Raw genomic sequence first — 21,853 nt, forward strand, 5'->3', positions numbered from 1 at the left:
ACTTTCCTACTTAAGACAGTAAAATGAATAAAATAGGAAGTTAAAAGAAGCAGCATACAGAAACAAAGCAGCATTTCATTGGCCCAGTTGAGACTTAGTACTAAACAATGATTTAATGTTATATGAACAAGCCTAAGAAAGCTGCGGGCTCACATACTTCCTCTTAGCCACTCGTCCTCTAGAGATAGTTAATAAACCAAATTTGTAAACAATGTGGAAGAGATCCAGTGTGGTGCAGTGGTTAGAGTGCTGGACTAGGACAAGGAAGACCCGAGTTCAAACCCCCTTTCAGCCATGAGACTTGCTGGGTGACTCTGGACCAGTCACTTCTCTCTCAGCCTAACCTACTTCACAGGGTTGTTGTGAGGAGAAACTCAAGTATGTAGTACACCGCTCTGGGCTCCTTGGAGGAAGAGTGGGATATAAAATATTTTTAAATTTATTTTACATTTTATATGAACTACAGTTAGAACAAGCCACAACACAATGTGAGGATCAAACCATGGTTCTAACTCTAGTTAAACTTCAGTCCCCAGAACTGGTACATAACAGCTGCAGTTTTTTCTAAAATGAAAGCAAGAGCTTTCACTGTCCTTAACCTCCTGTCAAAAGAGTGAGAGACGCAAATATACAAGTCAGCAGCTCCTGAAGGCCTGTTCACACAGTGCTAAACCATAATCCCATATCATATCTGAAATAGGCCAAACTGTTTGAGAAAAGTATGGCAACCACTGTCCAAAACGTGACTGCCCAATTTCATTATATAACACTAGCTTAGAAATGTGAAGTCCCTAGGGAGGAGAAAAGAAACATTTCAGATTTTTTTTCCTTTATCCAAATAAAACATTTTTTTTCTTATTGCAATGTTGACTGTTTTTATCATCAACTTTTATTTTATGTTATTTTTCTACCAGCTTGTGGGCCAGCAGCTCTAACTGATGAGCCCTGGGGACAAGGAGGGAACAACTACAGACATGAGGGCACAAAGCCCTTTAGGAGGCTCATCACTGGGAAGTATTGGCAGGATGCAGGCAACTGAGAGCACCCACCTGAGTGAGAGAGTGGCTCGTCAGGGTCTCTCCTGAAGAACAACATCTAAGGCAGCCAGCTCCTTCTATCAGGGGAAGGCAGAGGAGTAAGCAGCAAATCTCTCTCTGCAGTAAGGGACAACAGAGAGATGGAGAAAGCATACCCAGCCCAAGGACAGCAAGAAGCTGTGCAGCAGGAAAATGTCATTCTGAGCCTAGACAAGAGATATGGATAAAGCAGCAGACAGCCTATATATACTAGGGATGTGCAAAAAATTTTGGGCACAGAACGATCTGTGCCCGAAATGAGCAATTTCGGGTGATTCGGGGCCGAACCGAATCACCCCCGATGTCCCCCGATATTTTTCGGGCCCAAGCCCAATCACCTGAATTTCGGGCCCGAAAAATTCGGGTGATTCGATTCATGGTTGATTTTGGGGGATTTTTTGAAGTTTTAGTGACTTTGGGGCAGTTTGGGGGCATAGCATGGGATCTGGGCAAAAAGAGTGGGGTGGGGTGGTAGTGCCTAATGGGTGCAGGCTACCACCCCAATTTCAGGGGGATCGGGCAAAGGGCTGATTTTTTGGGAATATTTGAAGTTTTGGTGTCTGGGGGCAGATTGGGGGCAGAAAGTGGATCTGCCCCAAAGGAGTGGGGTGGGCTGGTAGATGGTGCCTAATGGGTGGAGGCTACCACCCATCCCCAAATGAGATTTTTTTCAATTAAAATCAACCCTCTGCCCAATCCCCCTGAAATTGGGGTGGTAGCCTCCACCCATTAGGCACTACCACCCCACCCCACTATTCTGCCCCAGGCCCCACTTTCTGCCCCAATCTGCCCCAAAGACATGAAAACTTCAGAAATTTCCCAAAAATCAGCTCTTTGCCCAATCCCCTTGAAATTGGGGTGGTAGCCTGCACCCATTAGGCACTACCACCCCACCCCACTCCTTTTGCCCAGATCCCATGCTATGCCCCCGAACTGCCCCAAAGTCACTAAAACTTCAAAAATTCCCCAAAAATCAGCCTTTTGCCCAATTCCCCTGAAATTGGGGTGGTAGACTCCACCCATTGGGCACTACCACTCCACCCCAAAATTTTGCCTCTGGGCCCCCTCCCCCCCGAATCAATTCGGATTCGGATTCGGATTAAATCCGAATCCGAACCGAATCAAGGGTGATTCGGGTGGCCCATATTCGGGCACAAAACAGAACAGGGGTGATTCGGTTCAGGTCCCGAACCGAATCACCGAATACCCGAATTGCACACCCCTAATATATACACTCTGGGGTGAAGGAACTCGAGAAAACACAGGACTGAACTTACGAGAAAGTTAACTGGCTTGGAGTGCAGCAACTCCAGGGAGTAAAGTAGCAGGAGAAGCACAAGACAGTGGAAAAGAAATAGTAACACGCTCTAGTGAGGGAATAAAAGAGCAGGTTTCTCACCTGTAACTGTAGTTCTTCGAGTGGTTAAGTGCAAATAAAGAGAACTAACAGAACTGTAGGTGTTGCAGCTGCATTTTTGGAATTTGCTTTGTTTCCCTCGCCCCAACCTAACCCACTTGACGTTGAGTTACCCTCCTGGGAGGAAGGGGAGTTAACACTGCTCCTTGGCAAAAAGATATACTAAGGTACCTTTTGGATAGCAGCAGCATCTTACACTGCATATACTGACCAAGTTAAACAAAATACTTACCATATACCTCATTCTTACAATATCATCTAAGTTTGTATTCATTACATTTTGCATATTCCTGTAACATTATTTCTAGAAACAGTCTCTAGAAATTGTATCACTAATGATGCTTCAGTTTCCTGTTGCCCACAATAGGCAATAATGTAATACTTGCTTTTTCAAAATACTTTCTATAATAGACCCCAAGGCTCATGCCTACTGAATTCCACATTACTTTCTTCCAACCAGAAATTTGCCTTTCAGCAAACATTTCAGCAAATGTTGCCTCTGCTGACTTCTCTTTAAACATTAATGTTACATAGAAGGATCCAGAAGTTATAAACGATGAATTAGATAACCTCATGCACTAGAGGACAAGAAACTGAGGAAACTCAAAGTTCACACTCTGGGGAAAAGTAATTTTTTGCAATAGTTTGGGACTCATCTAAGAATTCTGATCACATGACAATGATCCATATGGCACAAGGAAAACGCAACTGACACCTCAAGCGTACTATTTCAAACAGAGGAAGGAAATAGACGTAGGTTTGGGGTGGTATAAAAATATGATTTTTAAAAATACTGGTATCCTTGTACAGGGCACTGGCAATACATGAATTTTGATGTGAACTGTCCTGAGCCCTTCTGTGATGGGCAATGTGTGAGAGTAAATAGCATTATTAATATCTTCTTTATACTTATTTCTCTTAGATGTGCCATTCTGTTGGAGATCACATGAGTGGTGGAACCCTCACGAGAGTTCCGGACACGTGGGCAGCCAGCAGTTTGGGCAGGTGGTGGAGCCCCGCGCGTGGCAGGAGGCAGTTGGCCGGCCGGCGGATTTGGCCTTGCACGAGGAGGAGGGCAGTTTGGGTGGGCGGTGGAGCCACGTGCCCTGCAGGAGGTGGTTGGCCGAATGGTGAGAGGAAACGATGGGCGAATGAAGGAGCTGTCGATGGAGGAAGCAGTTTTGGCGGGCGGTAGGAAGCAGTGGCCCAAGTGAGGGAGCTGGTGGCGGCGAAGAGAATTGGAGGCTTCGGTGGCTGTGGGAGCTTGCGGTGGTGAAAGAGGAAGATGGAAGGAGGTGGCAGAGCTTGGCCGAATGAGGGGGCTGGCGGGGGCAAGTGGGACAAGATGGTGCCTTCTCTACAGCGACCAGTGGTGAGTGTGCACTGACTCTTCCCACCAATTTTTATTTTATTTTTTTAAAAACCACTTTGAACTCCAAAAACTCTGGCAGACATGAGAGCAGCCCCATTCCTTACAGTACATGCACCCAGTCTCCCATTTTCCATCTTTAAAAAAAATTAAATATGACACAAATAAACACTGGGCCAGTTCAGATGTACAATTTAACTGCAGTTAAAGCTAACAAAGCTTTAACTGTAGTACACCCGAACTTGGAAAACCTCCATTAAGGATCTAAAACTAACTGCATTTTGCCCCAACAAACTCCAATTGGAACCTGAGATTTTCTCAATGGTTTGCTGCCGATAACTGTGGTTATGCCACTTAAGCGTTATGCCCAATGGCAGCCTAGTCCCTAACCGCAGTTAAGTACCCATTTCCAAACCAGAGGTGGCGAGGCAGACCCACCCGAGGATGCGGCTGCTCCATGCTTTCAGCACTTCTTGCTGGCAACTGCTTGGAAAACCAGCCCTGCCCCTCCTGTCAGCCACACAGCTATGGAGTTAGCAGGCCGCTCAGGCCAAGATGTCATGGGTGTTTTAGAGCACAAACACATCAAGTGGAAGCACAAGCAGAACAAGAGGGGGAAGCTGAGAGGCAAACCCAAGCAGGGGACCTGGAGCACCCAAGTTCTATTGTTCACAAAGAAAGGGAGGGAAAGCGGGGGCAGACCCTTCCCGGGGGGGGATTTCCCCCCCCAAGTCTTACTCATGAGAAGAACAGTCTGTTCAGCACTAATGGAAAACTTATTTGACAGTATTCAAGTTGTAGGCCGAACCATCAGCCCAGCACCCCACGGACTGCTCTCGCACAAGAGTGGCAGACTAAGTGGAGCAAAAGAGGATGCTCCATACAGGAAAGCTATGGGAACGGGCACTCGAGCAAGTGCTTTCCCAGTCTCAGCAACTGCCACCAAGCAGCTGTCAAACCCTATGCCATGCCAACTCACCCACCAATGTGGAGATGTACACCCCTACCTGTGGCCCCCAATGTGTGTCATAGCCATCCCTGGGCAGCTGGAAACCAGGACTCTCTACTCCCGGGAATCTCCACACCTCCAGATCTACATATGCCACAATGCCCACCCCAGCCCAGCAATTTCAAATGCTTGGAAGGGTCCACTCCACTGCCCGTGCCGTCTTTGTGATTGTTGTTTTTTGTAGGGGTGTTACGAGCAGAGTCTGAAAGGCAGACCCCCAGAAGGGATTCCAGAGCAGCCAAGTTCTGTTTTCCCCTACAAAGAGTGGGGGAGGGGAGCCCAGCCCCTTCCCCTTTTGGGGATAGATGACCAAAAAGGCTAGCTCATGAGCAGGGCAGGTCACTGAAGACAGTGACCAGTTAATGTATACATGTGAATCGGGACACTGTATATAAAAACCAGAGGGGAGTAGAAATGAGATTGTTTCCACAGCTTCAGAAGTTTCAGAAATGTCACATCTCTAAACAGATCATACTCATATGAATGCAGGAGTTATCTTCAAGAAAAGAGTCAGAGAGGGAAAAAAGCTAAAGGGGAATATAGTATAACACATTTATTAAGGTGAATAATGAGAAGGGAAATGAGTGATACAAGTTAACAGATGTTGCGGGTACAAGAATGAATACATTAATATCTAAATAGAACCTCCAAGTTCAAAAGCAGTATGCCTCACATTACTATATGCTGATAATAAATAAGAACTGAACTACTGCATTCATGCTCTACTTGTGAATTTCCAAGGGTCACTACTTGAAACAGGATACTGGACTACATTAATCTTTATTCTGATCTAGCAGGGTGATTGTCACATAAGAAAACACACCAAAGAGAGAAAACAGCAAGTGTACATGTTGCCCTCAAAATGGATGCAATGGAGAACATCAGTGTGCTTAAGACAGATAAATATCAAGGGTACAAACCACTTGTTTTCCAATACCTCCGTTGTCTCTCACTGGGGCAAGAAGTGTCCCCTCTCTGTTAACGATCTTGCAGATTTCCCCTACTGTACTTCCTATTGTCCAGAGGAGTTGCTACAAGGGTCAGGATGTTGAGGGAAACATTCAGTAATTTTCTTGGGGTGACTCAGAAAAGAGTTTTGCAAACACTCAAACTAATATGATTTCATATGGGATCCAGAAGGAATGTTGTCTTTAGATGAACAGGTTGGGAGGTGGATGTGATACTCTCTCTGTAATGTGTGGCTTGGCTTTCTTATTATATTTATATCCTACCCTACCTCTAGGTAGCTGAAGGTGTTTCTACAAACACACACACACACACACACACACACACACACACCCCGCTTTCATCCTCACAACAAACGTGTGGGGTATGTTAGGCTGAAAAATCATGACTGGCTCAAAGCCACTCCTTGAGTTGCATGGCTAACTGGAAATCTGAACATGGCTCTCACTAGATCAGCAATAAGCACTACACCACATTAGCTCTTGTGAGCTTGGTTAGTAAGGACCCATGTGATTGGTCCTACTCACATGATCGTGGATCTTTAAATGTTGCAGCAGCACCATAGGATCAACCTATGAAGAAGTGGCTCCCATAGTGCTAAAGTAACGTCTAAAGGTCATCTGCTGTATAGTTGACCATCAAAGCAGCTTTTCTGACACCTCTAATTGACTGCTACAACTATACAATTCTATGCTACTCCCGTCATTTCTCCACATGAAATGCCAATTAGTACTCTAGCCAAGTGTACATCAATTAATTGCTCGTGAGGCCACTATGAGATGGCTGCCACCTGCAAGTTCCAGAAGAGTACAGAAAAAGTGTTTCACTTTTGGATTAGAGGAAATGCATGTTGTTCCTTAAACCTTTCAGTCCTACTAAATGATCTAAGGCATTCCAGAAGCACTAACTATGAACTGCCAATGGCTGAGAAGCCCATTAAAGCAGGATTACCACATTCTTAAATTATTTGGTTACTACCCCAGAGTCTACCTTGTGAATTTACATTTTTACTTTATCAACAAAAGGAGATCAAGGTATCATTTTTCAAGTCCAAAATTAAAGTCTCTGAAGTAGTCAACTTTACCTGCATATGAAAGTTTTATCATTTTTTACAACGTAATACATACTGAAAGAAAATATGATAAAAACCACAGCAGCTATAACAATGAAAATGAAATAAACTATGTTTCTTTTTATTCATACTTATCTGCCTTGTAAAGTTTTAACTTGAAACACTGGGTATAAACTGCTTAATTCGTTAAATAAGACTGTAAAGTCACTGCACATTATTCACAAAGAGTGTGTTCTCAAATATGTACAATGAAAATGTGCAAAAGCCGCTTGATAGTCATCTACTGTCAAAATACAAAAATCCAGGTGCCCATTCACTAAATGATACCAAAACAATTGGTCTGCGACCTGGCCTGTTGCAAGGGACAGGAAGTTCCTCCACCTTCTGCTTGTGAGGAACTTGAAAGAGTTCCTTCCTACTTCCCTAATCCCTATTCACTCAAACAAAGGAAAGTATTCCAAGTTGGAGTCTATGCTTTCCAAATAGCCTTGGGCCCCGACAGGTCTTAATTAAGCACTGCCTGGGAGAAACGAGGGTGAGACAAGACCAGCACATACCAGCAGTAACAGTGTGTTCATTGGCATCTCTGTGCCCACCTCCTTCCAAGCTGGCAACAATTTCTGCACCACGGTAACTCTTCCAAACTGGCAATGCAGGCTGGTCTATACATGCAGGAGAAGGAAGTGGTAAGATTCTGAGGTGGTAGAATAGATTGTACTAGTTCAGGTTGCAGGTGGTGGATTCCAAATGCTCTTCCATGTAAAAACAAAACCACCATAAAAAGGACTCTTTCAAAAATAAAAGGAGCAGAGCAGGAAGGTTCTCTCCCTCTTTGCCGGCTATTCTTGCTGGTCTGCAAGAATTCTGATATTGGAAAACATTCAAAATTGTGATTCCCACTGCAGTCTAAAGTCCATGCTACCATCTTTACTACTTCACTCTTGAGTCCAAACTTAAACCAATAATAAGTTTACAGGAATTGCTTAATTTTTCAGGTTCTGAAAGGTCAATTAGTTTTAAACCTATATCTTCAAAACGCTTTTCTCAGTGCAAGACACCACTTTCATTATTAAATATTAACAATGTAATCCTATGTATGCTTAGAAACAAGTTCCACTAAGTGATTGGGCAAGTGTGCTTAGGATTGCAGCTTTAAAAGCTAGAAATGTGCAGTGAAAGAATCCAGTTAAAAACAACCAGTCCAGTATAAGGAAGCAAGATGGCAACCCAAGACAACAGGTGAAACATGTTAAGCTATGGCTAACAAAACTGATATGTATGTTTTGTATCTCAATTTCTAGACCCAAGAGACAGTTTCACATTTGAGAGGTAACAAAAGTGCTGCCTGTTCAAAAATCCTCAATTGAAGAGGGCAGTTTGTTTCATGTGGAGAGTCAGCTGTTGGAAAGCACTCCATGTAAAAATTGAACCAACTTTTCCATGGCAAAGGCGGCCTCAGGAAATGGCAGCAAGGCATAACTCCTCTCCTTTCTCCTCAGCTGCCCCACAGAGAAAAATGGACATGAAGAAACCCAGTTTTTACTTGCAAATTATACAGTCCTGCCTTTTATTTTACACACAGAGAATGTAGTGCCCACTGTACAAATCAGGAACCTTCTTGTATAGCAACATTTTGCACCAAAGAACAAAAGGAAGAAAATGGTCAACATGCACAGTAGTAGACCTCTGGGAAAGTGTGAATAAAAAGTCAATCACGAGTTATGAATATTTGGCTGTTTGTAGAGGCCCAGCTCTACAGTGGGAACAACTGCCCGATGATGAAGAGCATATACAAAATGGATACTGCCAAGAGTACTTGTCCATCTAAATCTTAGGCATTCCCACAAAGACTAAAAGGGAGAGGTCTTCCAATTATTACCACCTTCTCTGTAGTACAAGTCATGCTCGGAAAAAGCAAGCTGAAGCATAACTAGATCCCAAACACAGTTTCAGTCTTTAACAATATTCTTTGCTGACCCCCATATTTAAATACCATGTCATCTCAAAAACAGCTATTTTTTCATCCTTGTGTGTCAAGGAGACACAACTGGAAGATATCTTCATTTAAAGTGAAGTCCTTTAAGCAAAATAATCCAAACACTTTTGCAATGAGAATATGAAGACCAACATTTCCAGCTCTGCCAACATAGCTGTCAGAAAACCCACAGTTACTAGTACTGTGAACCAGTACCTGTGAACAAGGAACAGGTTTTGTATTCATATCCATCCTTTCCTAACAAAGGACAGCATTTGTCAAGGATTGTTGGTACATATCCAAATGACACACTCATGTGATAGAACAATTAACACCTTTCTTCTCTTCTCTCCCCCTTCCCCAAAGGAAAGTGGGGAGAAAGTAGTAGAAGAGAATAGCTGCAGATGGATTCTGTATATTAGAACTCTCAACTATATGGATGGTAGTCTTACCTTTAAAAAGAATTATGTTCCCATTAGGAACTGAAACCAATTACTGACTGAAGTTGTATCATGGAATTGCAACACAATACTATGCATGTTTACTCAGAACTAAGTTGTTGCTTGGTACTTAGTAAGTGTGCTTAGGATTGCAGCTCTAGTACATATTTTATTCACATTTAATTACAAAGCTTATATTTTAATTTTAAATGGAAAAAGCAATCTTCATTTATTTTTCAACAGTATTCAACAATCCTAAACGTCTCTGTAAGGTCTGCTTTCTGCAACCAGAAAGACTATTTGACACATGACCGTGTTAACAAATTCACCCCTTCCCTCACTGCAAAAAACAACAACAACCCCTCCCTGTGTTAGTATTGCACATTTGTCCTGGGAGGATGTAACTGAGCAACTACTTACTTTTTTGAACCCTCTATTTCAGAATTTTTGTTTAAGACCTTCAAATGTATTGCGTAAAAAACAGATAAAACTTGTAAATACGTTGTTTAAAATGTTGTTAAAAGCATAATAAAAAACAGATGTTTCGGCATAAATTTTTGTTTATAAAACAACTGCAGTCTACGAATACAAGACAACTGTGAAGCATGAATTCCACCATTACTCTGTACAATCAAGGGAAAATAAAATTCTAGAGCAATTCTATTTGCAATACAATGGTATTTGTAGAACTGCCGCACATAGATCCCTGCTGGGAGGAACAGGATTGGGGGTGGGGAAGTGCCCAAGAGACTCTAGTCTACACCATGGAATAGGAGCAAGCAAACTTGCTCCACAAAACCCAAACTTTTGAAATAAGGGGTTGAGGAGGACAAGGGCTGGCCAGTCAGAGGTATGTACTATGTTTATGTACTGAATCTGTACTATTATGCTATTATGTTATGATACTATGCTATTTTATGTCATTTACCATTGTATATCTCTCTTTCGGTCATTGACCGTAAATAAAGTAATCTGAAGCTGTACTATGTTTTGGCTTGGACAAATCTCCAAACACAAAACAGCAAGAGCTCTATTTATTTATTTTTATTTACTTATTCATTCATTCGATTTCTATACCACCCTTCCAAAAATGGCTCCTCTACTGGCTGGGGAGAAGGAAACCCTTCCTGCCCTTAAGCAACAGTTTATCAGTCAGTCACACACATTCTCACCTACCCAGAGAAAGCACTCTACAATATTATAAATTTAAAAGTTTGCTTATATTGAACTTTTGGGCATTCTAAGCATCTTGCAGACGAACTCAAATAGCAAGCATTGATGACACAAGACCACCACTATGGTTCCAGACCATCATTGTGCCTAGGTATACAGCACCACTACAGCAGGATACACTAAATCACTTATACAGCTGTCTGTATTGCAATGCTGCTAGGAACTTCCAAAGTCTAAACAATAGTAAAATCATATCCCAAGCAGCAACAGGGACAAAGATCCCTGGAGAAGCAGCTTCTAAACACTTCAAATTAAGCTTTTGAGATCACTTCTGAAAAGATTTGATGAAAAGACACACTTCTCTCACTACTGAAATGGAACCGTCATCATACTATAGAAACTGACTGCAAGCTCAGAATTAGAACACTGAATGCCTTTTTTTTTAAAAAAAATTGGCGCTTCTACAGCATGTCCTATATTTTAAAAGGGATGCCACACCATAATAGAAGCTTTCATAAATAACATTAAGCAGCTTCATGATGGAGACGGTTTAACTGAAGCGAGGCATTCAGGTGTTACTTGAATGTTTTAAGTCATATTATGTAACTACAACTTCCCCTCCCCCCTGACAGAATTCCCCAAACCCATTTCTCCCAGTTGGAGCGAATAATACATCAATATCATTTCCAACCTTCTTCATCAAAAACAACATTCCTCCATGTCTTGCCTCCAAAAGCTTCCTTTCTCTATAAAAAATAAAGGGAGGGTACCTTTTGCCTTCTATTCCTTCAGCTCAGATTCATTTTAATTAGATATTTATACAAAGATTCACAAAGCTTCTCCAACCACTTAGTCTTTCCAACACGTTTGTTTTTATGTGCCATGTTTTCTTCACATAGCTAGGTCCAGCAGTTCAATCACTAATAACTTGCATTCACCGCTGAAATCTGGGAAGAGGGTATGTAAGTGTATTTACCACAAGTGTATCTGTAAACACTGGCTGAATCTGATTAGTCACAGCTCACATATATATGGGGGCTGGGGGGGAATCCATAATGATGAATGCAGGCTTTTCCTGTTGTACAAAGCAAGCTATAGGTGCCAGTGTGACTCCAGAGATCACTGGTGACCATGAACCTGAATACACATTAGAACTGTGTATCATGGGGCATTTTCCTGGAGCAAGAACTCCAAAGGAGAGAATTACAACTACCACTTGAGCTGGTCCCAGTAGTGGCTGGTCAGTAAGGGCAGCACCCCCACCACCATATATATATATATATATATATATATATATATATATATATATATATATATACACACACACACACACAGACACACACACACACACACCCCAAAGCCTTTTTGTGAACAGTTCTTGGGTGACACTTTGGGGGAAAGGATTTGTGTGTTTTGCCTTTTGGGGAAACATACATTCATATACCACTTTTCAACAACATTCCCAAAGTGGTTTACATAGAGAAAACAATAATACATTAATTAGAAAGGGATGGATCACTTTCTCCAAAGGGCTCACAATCTAAAAACAAACATAGGACACCAGCAGCATCCACTGAAAGAATGCTCTGCTGGGGCTGGATAGGGCCAGTTGCTCTCCCCCTGCTAAATATAAGCGAGTCACCACTTTAAAAAGGCACCACTTTGCTCAGTTAACTGAGCAAGAACTGCTCATTTGACTTTACCCCTAGGAAAAAGTGTTCTGTCAGGTTTTGCTTTGTCATCAAAGCCTAGAATAGCCATTTGAGGTTAAATTAAGTATTTTAAAGTCCACATGTGAGCAGGCAGACTAAACTAATCAAATGCAAACATCTAGACTGGGAAAAATAATTAAGACGACATTATTGTGGAGGAAGATTAAAGGCAAGTGTGCCCTTAGTACAGTCTCACTGCTTAAAAGTTTATCCCCACCTTAAGTGAATCTTAAACCTCGTAGATTTAATAACTTCTCTTGGGGCTGGTCACCCATAGATAAGGCTAAACCAAAAGCAAAGCAGAGCGCAGCACTTTTTGGCCAAAGTTGCCTGGGATCACATAGTTAGGCAGAGGTGCACCTAGATAATTTTGGAGCCTGGACCTAAAGGCCTTTGGAGCCCCACCCCCTGAAAACCAAGCATCATCATCCTCAGCCAGGTGACCACACCACCCAGGACAGACTAAAGAGGATTTATGGGGGCCCAAGGGTTGTGGAAGCCCTGGACTTCAGCCCAGAAGTCAGAAGTCTAGGGGTAAGAGCATCTCTGTAGCCAGGAGGTAACATCTCCAGTCTAAACAAAAAACAAACCCTGGTACTGAAAGGCTGTTGATTGGGCAACACACAGTACCTGAACAACAATTCAAAAGGGCAACATTTGCACCAAAAATGTTCATATAGAAGTACTCAGCAGTCTTACCACTGGGTCAATTCCAAGTCTATGATCTGCATAGTCAAGGTACTCAGAGGAAAATGTCATCCCTTACTACATACTTTCAAGTTATGTTTCCAGATCATTATACCTGTGAAGTGAGAGCTTCACGCTTCCTTAAAAATCAAGCCAACTTTGGGCTGGTTTAGATGTCACATATAATTTTGGATCAAATCAGATGACCTCCCCAGGCCTCTGGGAGCACACACTGCCCCTTGAGCATCTAACCTGTTCTTTTAATTTCAATGAGACTACTTTGAGTAATTTTCTTTATGTCAGCCACCAGGATATCAAGGATTAACAGGACAATTGTATAATTTGTTATGTTTACACGATAGATGGTCTAAAAAGTATTATAAATTGGAAATTAGGAGAGTGATTATCCTAAAACACGGCTTTAGTTATAGGATAACTAGATATTTAATTAATATCAGACTTAGAGCTATTTGGTCACCTAATGGCACAGTGGGGAAGCAGTCTGCCTAGAGAGCAGGAAGCTGTTGGTTCAAATCCCCGCTAGTGTGTTTCCCAGAATATGGATGGGAAATTCTTATATCAGGCAGCAGCGATATAGAAAGGTGCTGAAAAGGCATCATCTCATACTGTGCGGAAGAAGGCAATGGTAAACCACTCCTGTATTCTACCAAGAAAACCACATGGCTCTGTGGTCGCCACTAGTCAACACCAACTTGACGGCACAACCTTTCCCTTCGAGCTATTTAAAGTTATAGTAGTGGTGGCATTTTACTCCTCTACATCAAGCACATTAAAAATATGCTAGAAATGTCACAAAGCTAGAACAGGTATTAATTCTGGATGTGTCTCAAAAGAATTTTGGTTAAAAAAAATAGATAAAATAGATTGCTGGTTAAGCTTTTACAAATATCCCAAAGATAGCTTTGTTTGGGTACTTCAAGATAGGCAGGATAATATGGAACTGTGTATTATCCACAGCAAGATTATGTTGGAAGTTTCCTCGTGCTCCATCACTGCTGGACTGATACAGACATAGCTGAAATATATAGCATGGAGTCAACAAATCTTAGGCAATCAAAAGAGAAGTAAGACAAATTTATTAGATGCATTTTATGTAATGTTCATTGGAGTATGAAATTTAATGATGCTTGATATACTATGTTTTCACTTGTGTAGCCTTTTTCTACAGCAGATTTTTATTTCTTTGTTTACAATTTAAAAAATCTTAAATACCATAACTTGAGAAAAATATTTTAAACTATTAATTCACGAGTTTTCACAAACAATATACATAAAACAAGACAAATAAAACATTAATAATACAACTGAAAGCCAAGTGCTTGATTACTGAGTAGCACTTTGAACTTGTTGCCACTTTGTACATTTAGGGGTCCAGTTCAGATTCAAGGCAGCCAGGAGATTTTAAGTTTGGGTTCTGTTCCAGTTCACTGAAAAAGACTACTTGAACAGGTTTTTAGGTTTGTAATGAGTTTTTCTTTCTACTTTACACCCTTACTTCCCATACATATGGGAAACCAAGGCTGACGAAGAATTTTCCAAAACCATCAGCTGCTGAATCCACGACCAAGATGGAATATTCATCAGTACTCCCAGGCCAACTGCATGGTATACACCTTTCTGTCCCAAATCAGGACATCCATACATCATTCCTAAATAGTTAAATAATCATAGGCTCCAAGGAGAAAAGGGTACTCTAATGCAACATGCCTAACATTTACATTGCCCCTCTCTGCTCATTAAACAGATTTTGGTTAAATAATGAACAAACTGTATTACAGACTCCAATGAGAATTCCAAAATTATAAGTCAACTGATAAAGCTCAGAGGAGATGGAAGAGAATGGGGAGGGAGGGAAGAGTAATATTGACTAATATAAAGGGCGCAGCTTGAGAAAGGATATTCCTGCCACACCTGATCAAACATAGTCCACAGAGGGGAGAGGGAAAGAGGAACAAAAAGAGAAATGAGACAAGGCAGTTGGAAATTTGCATCCAGAACAGATTAAAACAAATTCTGCAGGGACTGGGGAAATACAGAATATATATTACTATAAATGCAAAACTGTTCTAAAAGCTAACTCAAATGTCAAAGATTACTGCTTGAATAAATTTGAATATCTAAGTCATTGGTTCCATAACTTAATGAAGGAACGCTCAAGCCAGATTCAGGCAAGAGCTGAACTCTGCCCCAGTGGTGGTCTCTGAAAACACCATTAAACATCACCAAGCAGGACTCACCAATACTCTGCCTAGAATCTATTCTGCCACCGTGTTTCCAAGACCATCTAGGGATGATGTTCAGCCAATGCTAGATGACTGATAACAGCAGACACTGAAATCAACACAGTCTTTTTATGGGTACTAGACAAAGCAGGAAACAATTGTCAATTACACACACCCCTAAACACATACTAGTTTGGCTCTGACATGGTAGAATATCAATGGCAACATTTCTAAACTAGGCATCTACAGCTTGACAAAAGTTTTGACAAATGCATCTGGAGCTTGACAAGACCTCTTCTGTCTGTTATGATTTATTGTGTTATGCATTTTTATTATATGTTTTAATCCTCAGTTGTGAGCCGCCCAGCGAACAATTTGTTCTGGGGCAGTTAACAAATAAAATGTATTATTTATTATAATTATTTTGAAGATGCTGTGCATTTGCTTTGAAATTTTCCATGAAATTTTCACCTAGACCTTTACCAGGAGAGTTGCTAAAGACAGTGTTTTACTATCTATCAATCTCAAAAACAAAGTCAGTACATATACCTGTCATCTCAAGCCATTTTCAACAAGGAGGCCATTTACCTCGTCTAACATCCAGCAGTAGCCAGAACAGTTGTGCTGCCATAGGGACTGCTGCCATCTCATCCACACAGCCATTCCTGCCAACTGGAACCAGTGTTCCCTCTAAGGTGTGCGCTCACACATTTTTTGATGTCCACTCAGTTAATTTTAGATCCCGCTCAGGTTGAATCAGAAAGGTCCCACTCTGAATACATGTGTGCAGACACTGCCTTAGATACATCCACACAAAACAAAACTCATTCCGCAAACAGATGAAAAAAATCAGAGAACACTGACTGGAACTGCTGCATAGAAGAGGCAGGAGCCAGGAACCATTTTTAGATCTGTAGTTCACTGGAAAAGGGACTTCCACTCCCCTGTAACCATCATCAACTGCTATGTTTTTCTGGCAGCCATTTCAGATGAGCTGCTATTGGGAATAGAGGGGGTTTGGTAGTTCTATTTGGAAGAGCCTCCACTGAGAGGGATGGCTAAAAAAAAAAAATGTTACTGGCTTAGTCATTGTTGCAAGCTCCCTTGAAGATTATATGGATGGAAAGGTAGAATGCAAATGCTTCAAATAAAATACTGATATACATACAAAGTCAACACCCTTTAGTCTCCCTGTACTGCACACATACCATATGATTAAGGACATCATTCAAATGGGCTACTGTCGCACTCTTAACTGTTGGGGAAAGAACTCCAAAGATCAGACTCTGTCAAATAACAATCAGAAGAAAAGTCTACTTTATCCCTAGAAAATCGTGAAGTTGTGCTTCCCATTTCAGACTGCACACCAGAATAGGCTGAATAAGCCAGACAAGATATGTGCCTCCAACTCAATAAATGCCACTTAATTAAGTTTTATTTTTCAGGGTGTTTGGATTTAAATATGGAATAGAATCAACACTATATCCAAGATCATACATACTATCCAATGACTTAAAATGACTGCACAGGTCAATAAAGCTTACAAAGAGAGATTTGCACATCTTTCTTAACCAGTGAAAGATAAGAATCAAAATCTAACAGTTTCTTCTTCAGTTTTACTTCATGTGTTTCTATGAATTTGCACAGGTATATTCTTGGAGTCTTAGCTAACAGATGTCCAAACTTTTGGGAAGTGAGCTGTGCTTACACTTTGGATAGGGAAATACACTCTACCACTTAGGTAGATGAGGGCTACAATCCTAAACTCCTTTTAACAACCCAATAAGATAGGCCAGCATTATTATCCCCATATTGCAGATGAGTAGTTGAGGCTTAGTGCCACCTACCAAATTCATGTCAGAGGCAAAGTTAGAACTGGGGATTTCCCACTTCATCTTGTAACCACTACGCTGGCTAGTTCTGGATAATCATTTGTTTTATTTATTTGTACACCGCCCCAAACTTTCATCTCTGGATGGTTAACAACAACATAAAACAAGTTAAAACATACACAAGAGTCTTAACACAATTTAGGCAATCTAAAAATTAAAAACAGATTAAAACTTAAAAATTTAAAAAGCTGAAAAAGCTTGGTGAAGAGGTAGGTTTTCAAGTGCTTTTTAAAATTGTCAGTGATGGCAAGGACTGGGTTAGAAGTACTGTTTGTAGTACCGTAGTACCTGTAGTACTATTCATAGCAGTAGTTATTGTAAGCTGCACTACTGTAGCAACTTAAGTCATATGGTATCAAACACAGGAGAAGATCCTTGAAAGTCCAGTATTGCACTCGACTGCTAACTGCTCAACCACAGTGACCTTTCATTACGGTGTTGGGGGAGGAAATAACCTAAGTTTTTCCACAGCTTCCAAAAGAATGTATTTATTCATCAAAGCAAGGAGGGAGGGGGGACTAGATTACCTGAGAATTCTAACTATTGTACGGCTCTGTTTTTACATTCTGTCACTAATACTGACAACTTACATTCGGTTTCTAATTTTTTTCATTAATTTCTTTCACTTAAGAAAACAGTTCATCAAATATAGGAGTGTACTATTTATTTATTTTTATTTAATATATCTAAATAATACCACCCCCCACTAACTGACGTTTGGAAACAGGAAGGCACTTTTTTAAAGTGGCGATTATCTTTATTTAGCAGGGGGAGAGCAACTGACCCTATCCATCCCCAGCACAGCATCCCTCCAGTGGCTGTTGCTAGTGTCTATCTTATGTTTCTTTTTTAAGATTGTGAGCCTTTTGGGGACAGGAAGCCATTTTTATTTATTTATATCTATGTAAACTGCTTTAAATATTCATTGTAATTATTATATGATATATATTTCGTAAGTAATAATTTATTACGGTCAATGACCAGTCAACATACATGCCAAAATATAAATCAGCAAAAAACAAAACAAAATCAAGACAGTAAAACTAGATACCAAAACATCAGGTTATACAAAAATCTCAGTTACAACTACTCAGTTGTTCCCATCTCAATTTACAGGCTGCTGCACAGAATCTTGCTATCCCTGCTGTGACAACTGCATGTTGATCTGCCAAAAGAGATGTAATACTCTTCTGATTGACCAGGCCTATTTTAAAAAAATGGTTCGATCCAGATAGTACAAATGCCCCTATAATAGGCACACTGTAAAAGAACATGTAAGACAGACTCAATGTCACCCAAACCACATGGACATAACCAGTTCCTTAGCAGTATCCCCTTAAATCTGCCATCCAAAATGGCAGAAGGCAAAGCATTAAATCGTGCCAGTGAACAGGCTCTCCTCTGACTTAAGGTGGTCAAGTGGGTGAGGTATGCAGCTGGCCAGGGGTAGTTTGAAAAACCACCTAAACTACTACTGGTGATAACCATTTAAATCCAATTGCTTTTCCATTTGTATACCACCCACTACTGAAGTCTCTAGGTGGTTAACAACCACAAACCAAGAAATTTTTAACAATTAAAACATAAAAAATTCCCAGTCCAAAATGTGACTTTATGGGTACAATCCGACAGCTAGAAATAGCAGAGGAGTCTTTGGAAATGTGGATTAGCTACACCTAACCCTTTCAGTACCTACCCTAAACTATTCTCTGTTTAGGCTACCTAAACTATTAGGCTACTCTAAACTATTCTCTATTTACATGCACTCCAGTCTATGAAAGAAGCCGGTAACCGTTTCCCTCTGGCCGTATCCTTTGACAGCACTTGGTTAATTTTTAAGCTCTGGTTACCATTTAGATTTTCTATTCTGCATCCAATCTCTTACTGACATTTGTACCAGTTTGGGGCTTAACTTTTTTATATGCAAGTCACTTTGGAGAGCAGAGCTAGACACAAGACAGGTGGGAGGCACTTGGGTATGTGGACAGAATCAGCATGGAGTACCACATTTGCAGCGGGAGAAGGCATAAAGAAATGGTTATGTAGAAACTTATACACATTGATCAAGGAATTAGACAGATAATGACATACTAACACCACTGATCTTGTTTAAAGAAGATATGGCAAAAAAGAAGGGAGTGAGCTGATATTGTGCTGAGATGCAGTAATGGACTGGATGAGAACAAACAAGTTGAGACTCAATCCAGAAAAGACAGAAGTACAGTTGGTCGGCGGTTCATCCAATGAAGTGAATGATGTTCAACCTGTTCTAGATGGGGTTGCACTCCCCCTGAAGGACCAGGCTCGCAGTCTGGGGGTGCTCATCGATCCAGCACTGTCCCTAGAGGCTCAAGTGGCCTCTGTGGCTCAGAGTGCCTTTTATCAGCTTCAGCTGATACACCAAATGAGACTTTACCTGGATGGAGATAGCGTGGCCATAATTATCCATGCTCTGGTAACCTCCAGCTTAGATTACTGCAATGTATTGTACAGAGGGCTGACTTTGAAAACAGTCCAAAACTGCAGGTGGTCCAAAACAGAGCTGCAAGATTAACTGAGGCTGAACATTTAGATCATATCACACCAGCACTTCGTCATCTGCACTGGCTCCCAGTCCATTCCCAGGCGCTATTTTAAACCTTTAAATACCTAAATGGCTTGGGACTGGGTTACCTGAGACAGTGCCTTGCCATATATGTCCCAACTCAGACTGTAAGATCTTTTTCAGAGGCCCTGCTCCAAGTGCCCCTGCCGAAAGAGGCAAGGAGGGTGGCTACTAGGGAGAGGTGGTGGCACCCTGTCTATGGGATAACTTCCCTAGTGAGGCTCACCTGGCATCATCACTTTGTTCTTTTAAATGCCAGGTGAAGACCTTTCTGTTCACTCAGGTTCAGTTCATTGTGAAATTTGATCAGATATACAGATTTCAGCCCAGACACAGATGAAAAGAACCTTAACGGTGAATACTGGTACTGATATATGTAAATACATATTGAAACGATTACACAAAGGTAAAAGAAATAAGATGAAACCACAAAAAAACCACTAACATTTCTAACCTATTATGTGCAGATCTTAATTGCAGCCATTCAGAATCTGGCTACCTGATGTGAAACATAGGTGTCATCAGAGAGAAGTAAATTGATTAAAGACTCAGAATTATTTGGATATCTAAAAACAAGAGTAGTACTATATCTAAAATGTAAATCATGATAAAAAGAACAATACCACAAAAATGGCCAACTGTCTCAACTCGGGCTTTTTAAATTGATTTTTAAAGTTTTTAAAATGTTTTGTTTTGTTTTTTCAAGTATTTTGTATTGGAATTTGTGGTGTTTAATATGTTTGTATTGGATGTTTTTTAGTGTTGTGTTATGCGACCGCTAACAAATAAAGATGATGATTGCTGCTCCTACTACGGCTACGTAACATCAAGAATGCGAAGATTTCTTGGTTAGCTAGCCCCCAGTTGTTGGAGAATCCCCTAATCAAAGCAACATCATATATATTCAATATATTAAGGCAAGCAAGCACGTGCCATTCCATAGCAGCACAAAGGCCACATACATATGTAATGCTGTTCTAACACATCTTCTATAAACAGCATCACAATAAAGTATCTCTATGTGCAATATGAGTACCCTCTTCACTAGACACCCAAGATTACCATACTTACCAGTTATGTTGTTCAGCACTTCTCGCAAGACACTAAAGCTGTGCAACAGGGGATCACGTTCTTCATCCTAAAGATAAAAAGATAACATTACGAAGTCAAAACTGGATCCTCAGGCAAGAGGATAAGAAAAAAAGATGACCATCTCCTTTCAATAAAATCCACTAGTGGGTATTTTTCAAATATAAGACCACCAGAGAGATCTCCCACCACTACTTATAATTGACAGTTTAAAAAATGTGCAACTCTAATTTCTGGGGGAAATGTATATAATTTTCATTTTTATAATACTTCACAGTCCTTTCAAGAGCCATATAAACAGTGGAATATTTTGAATTCATTTCAAAGATCAAAGTGTGTTTTACATCTCATTAGCACCCACAGAAAATGTACATAGGTTATTATGGAACTGAACTGCAGGTTATCTTCATGTTTATAGTAGTTCACGTTTATAGATTACCATAAGTAAGGCAAACAGTATGTTGTGTTAACATATGATTAAAGCAGCTGATGGAGAGGGGAAAGCCCCCCAAAATTTACATCACAGCACCCCCTCCAAACACACCTGCCAATTCAACCCCTAGCATCTCTCATTAAAAAGGATCTCTTGAAGCAAGGCTGGGAAAGAGCTCTGCCTAAGACCTTGGAGGGATGCTGCAAGTCAAAGTAGACATTACAGAACTAGAAAGACCATTGTGTTCATTGTTCTCCTTCCCAGCCTGCTCTTCTCTGAAACGATAAGTAGAAATTGGGGTGGGCAGCTGCCATTAGCACTACAGTGTTTCCACAGTACTATCATCAGCTGAGCTTTTCTCAATAACCTTAGAGAACCAATGAAGCACAGACGTTGCCAGAGACCCAGGTTCAAATCCCTGCTCAGCCACAAGCATTGGGCTAGGTATCATTTCTCAGCCTAACTTCTCTCACACACAGTTGTGAAGATAGCATGGGATAACCCCCAAGTGTACCACCATGAACTCCTTGGAGAAACAGCAAGGTACACATGTGATAAATGGAGACGACTCAATCCCTCTGAAACAGAAAAAGAAATCAAAGCAGCTATCAAGTAACACTTGGAAAATGCAGGAGGACTTACTGGGCTCTTATCTTTCCCTGGCATTCCTACTCAACCACAAGCAATCAAGTGAT

At 40.9% G+C, this 21,853-nt stretch overlaps 1 protein-coding gene across 8 annotated transcripts in view; it reads right to left on the reverse strand.

Annotated features, from left to right (window-relative positions):
• Positions 1–21,853, reverse strand: part of GBF1 (golgi brefeldin A resistant guanine nucleotide exchange factor 1) — a 217,082-nt gene that overhangs the window by 182,495 nt on the left and 12,734 nt on the right. For all 8 annotated transcript variants that reach the window (XM_053307405.1, XM_053307404.1, XM_053307406.1 and 5 more), the window contains exon 3: positions 20,708–20,774. In XM_053307405.1, coding sequence (XP_053163380.1) covers positions 20,708–20,774 — 67 coding nt within the window. The remainder of the gene's footprint in view (positions 1–20,707; positions 20,775–21,853) is intronic.

Source organism: Hemicordylus capensis, chromosome 3 (genome assembly GCF_027244095.1).
Source record: "Hemicordylus capensis ecotype Gifberg chromosome 3, rHemCap1.1.pri, whole genome shotgun sequence".
Classification (NCBI taxonomy): domain Eukaryota; kingdom Metazoa; phylum Chordata; class Lepidosauria; order Squamata; family Cordylidae; genus Hemicordylus; species Hemicordylus capensis.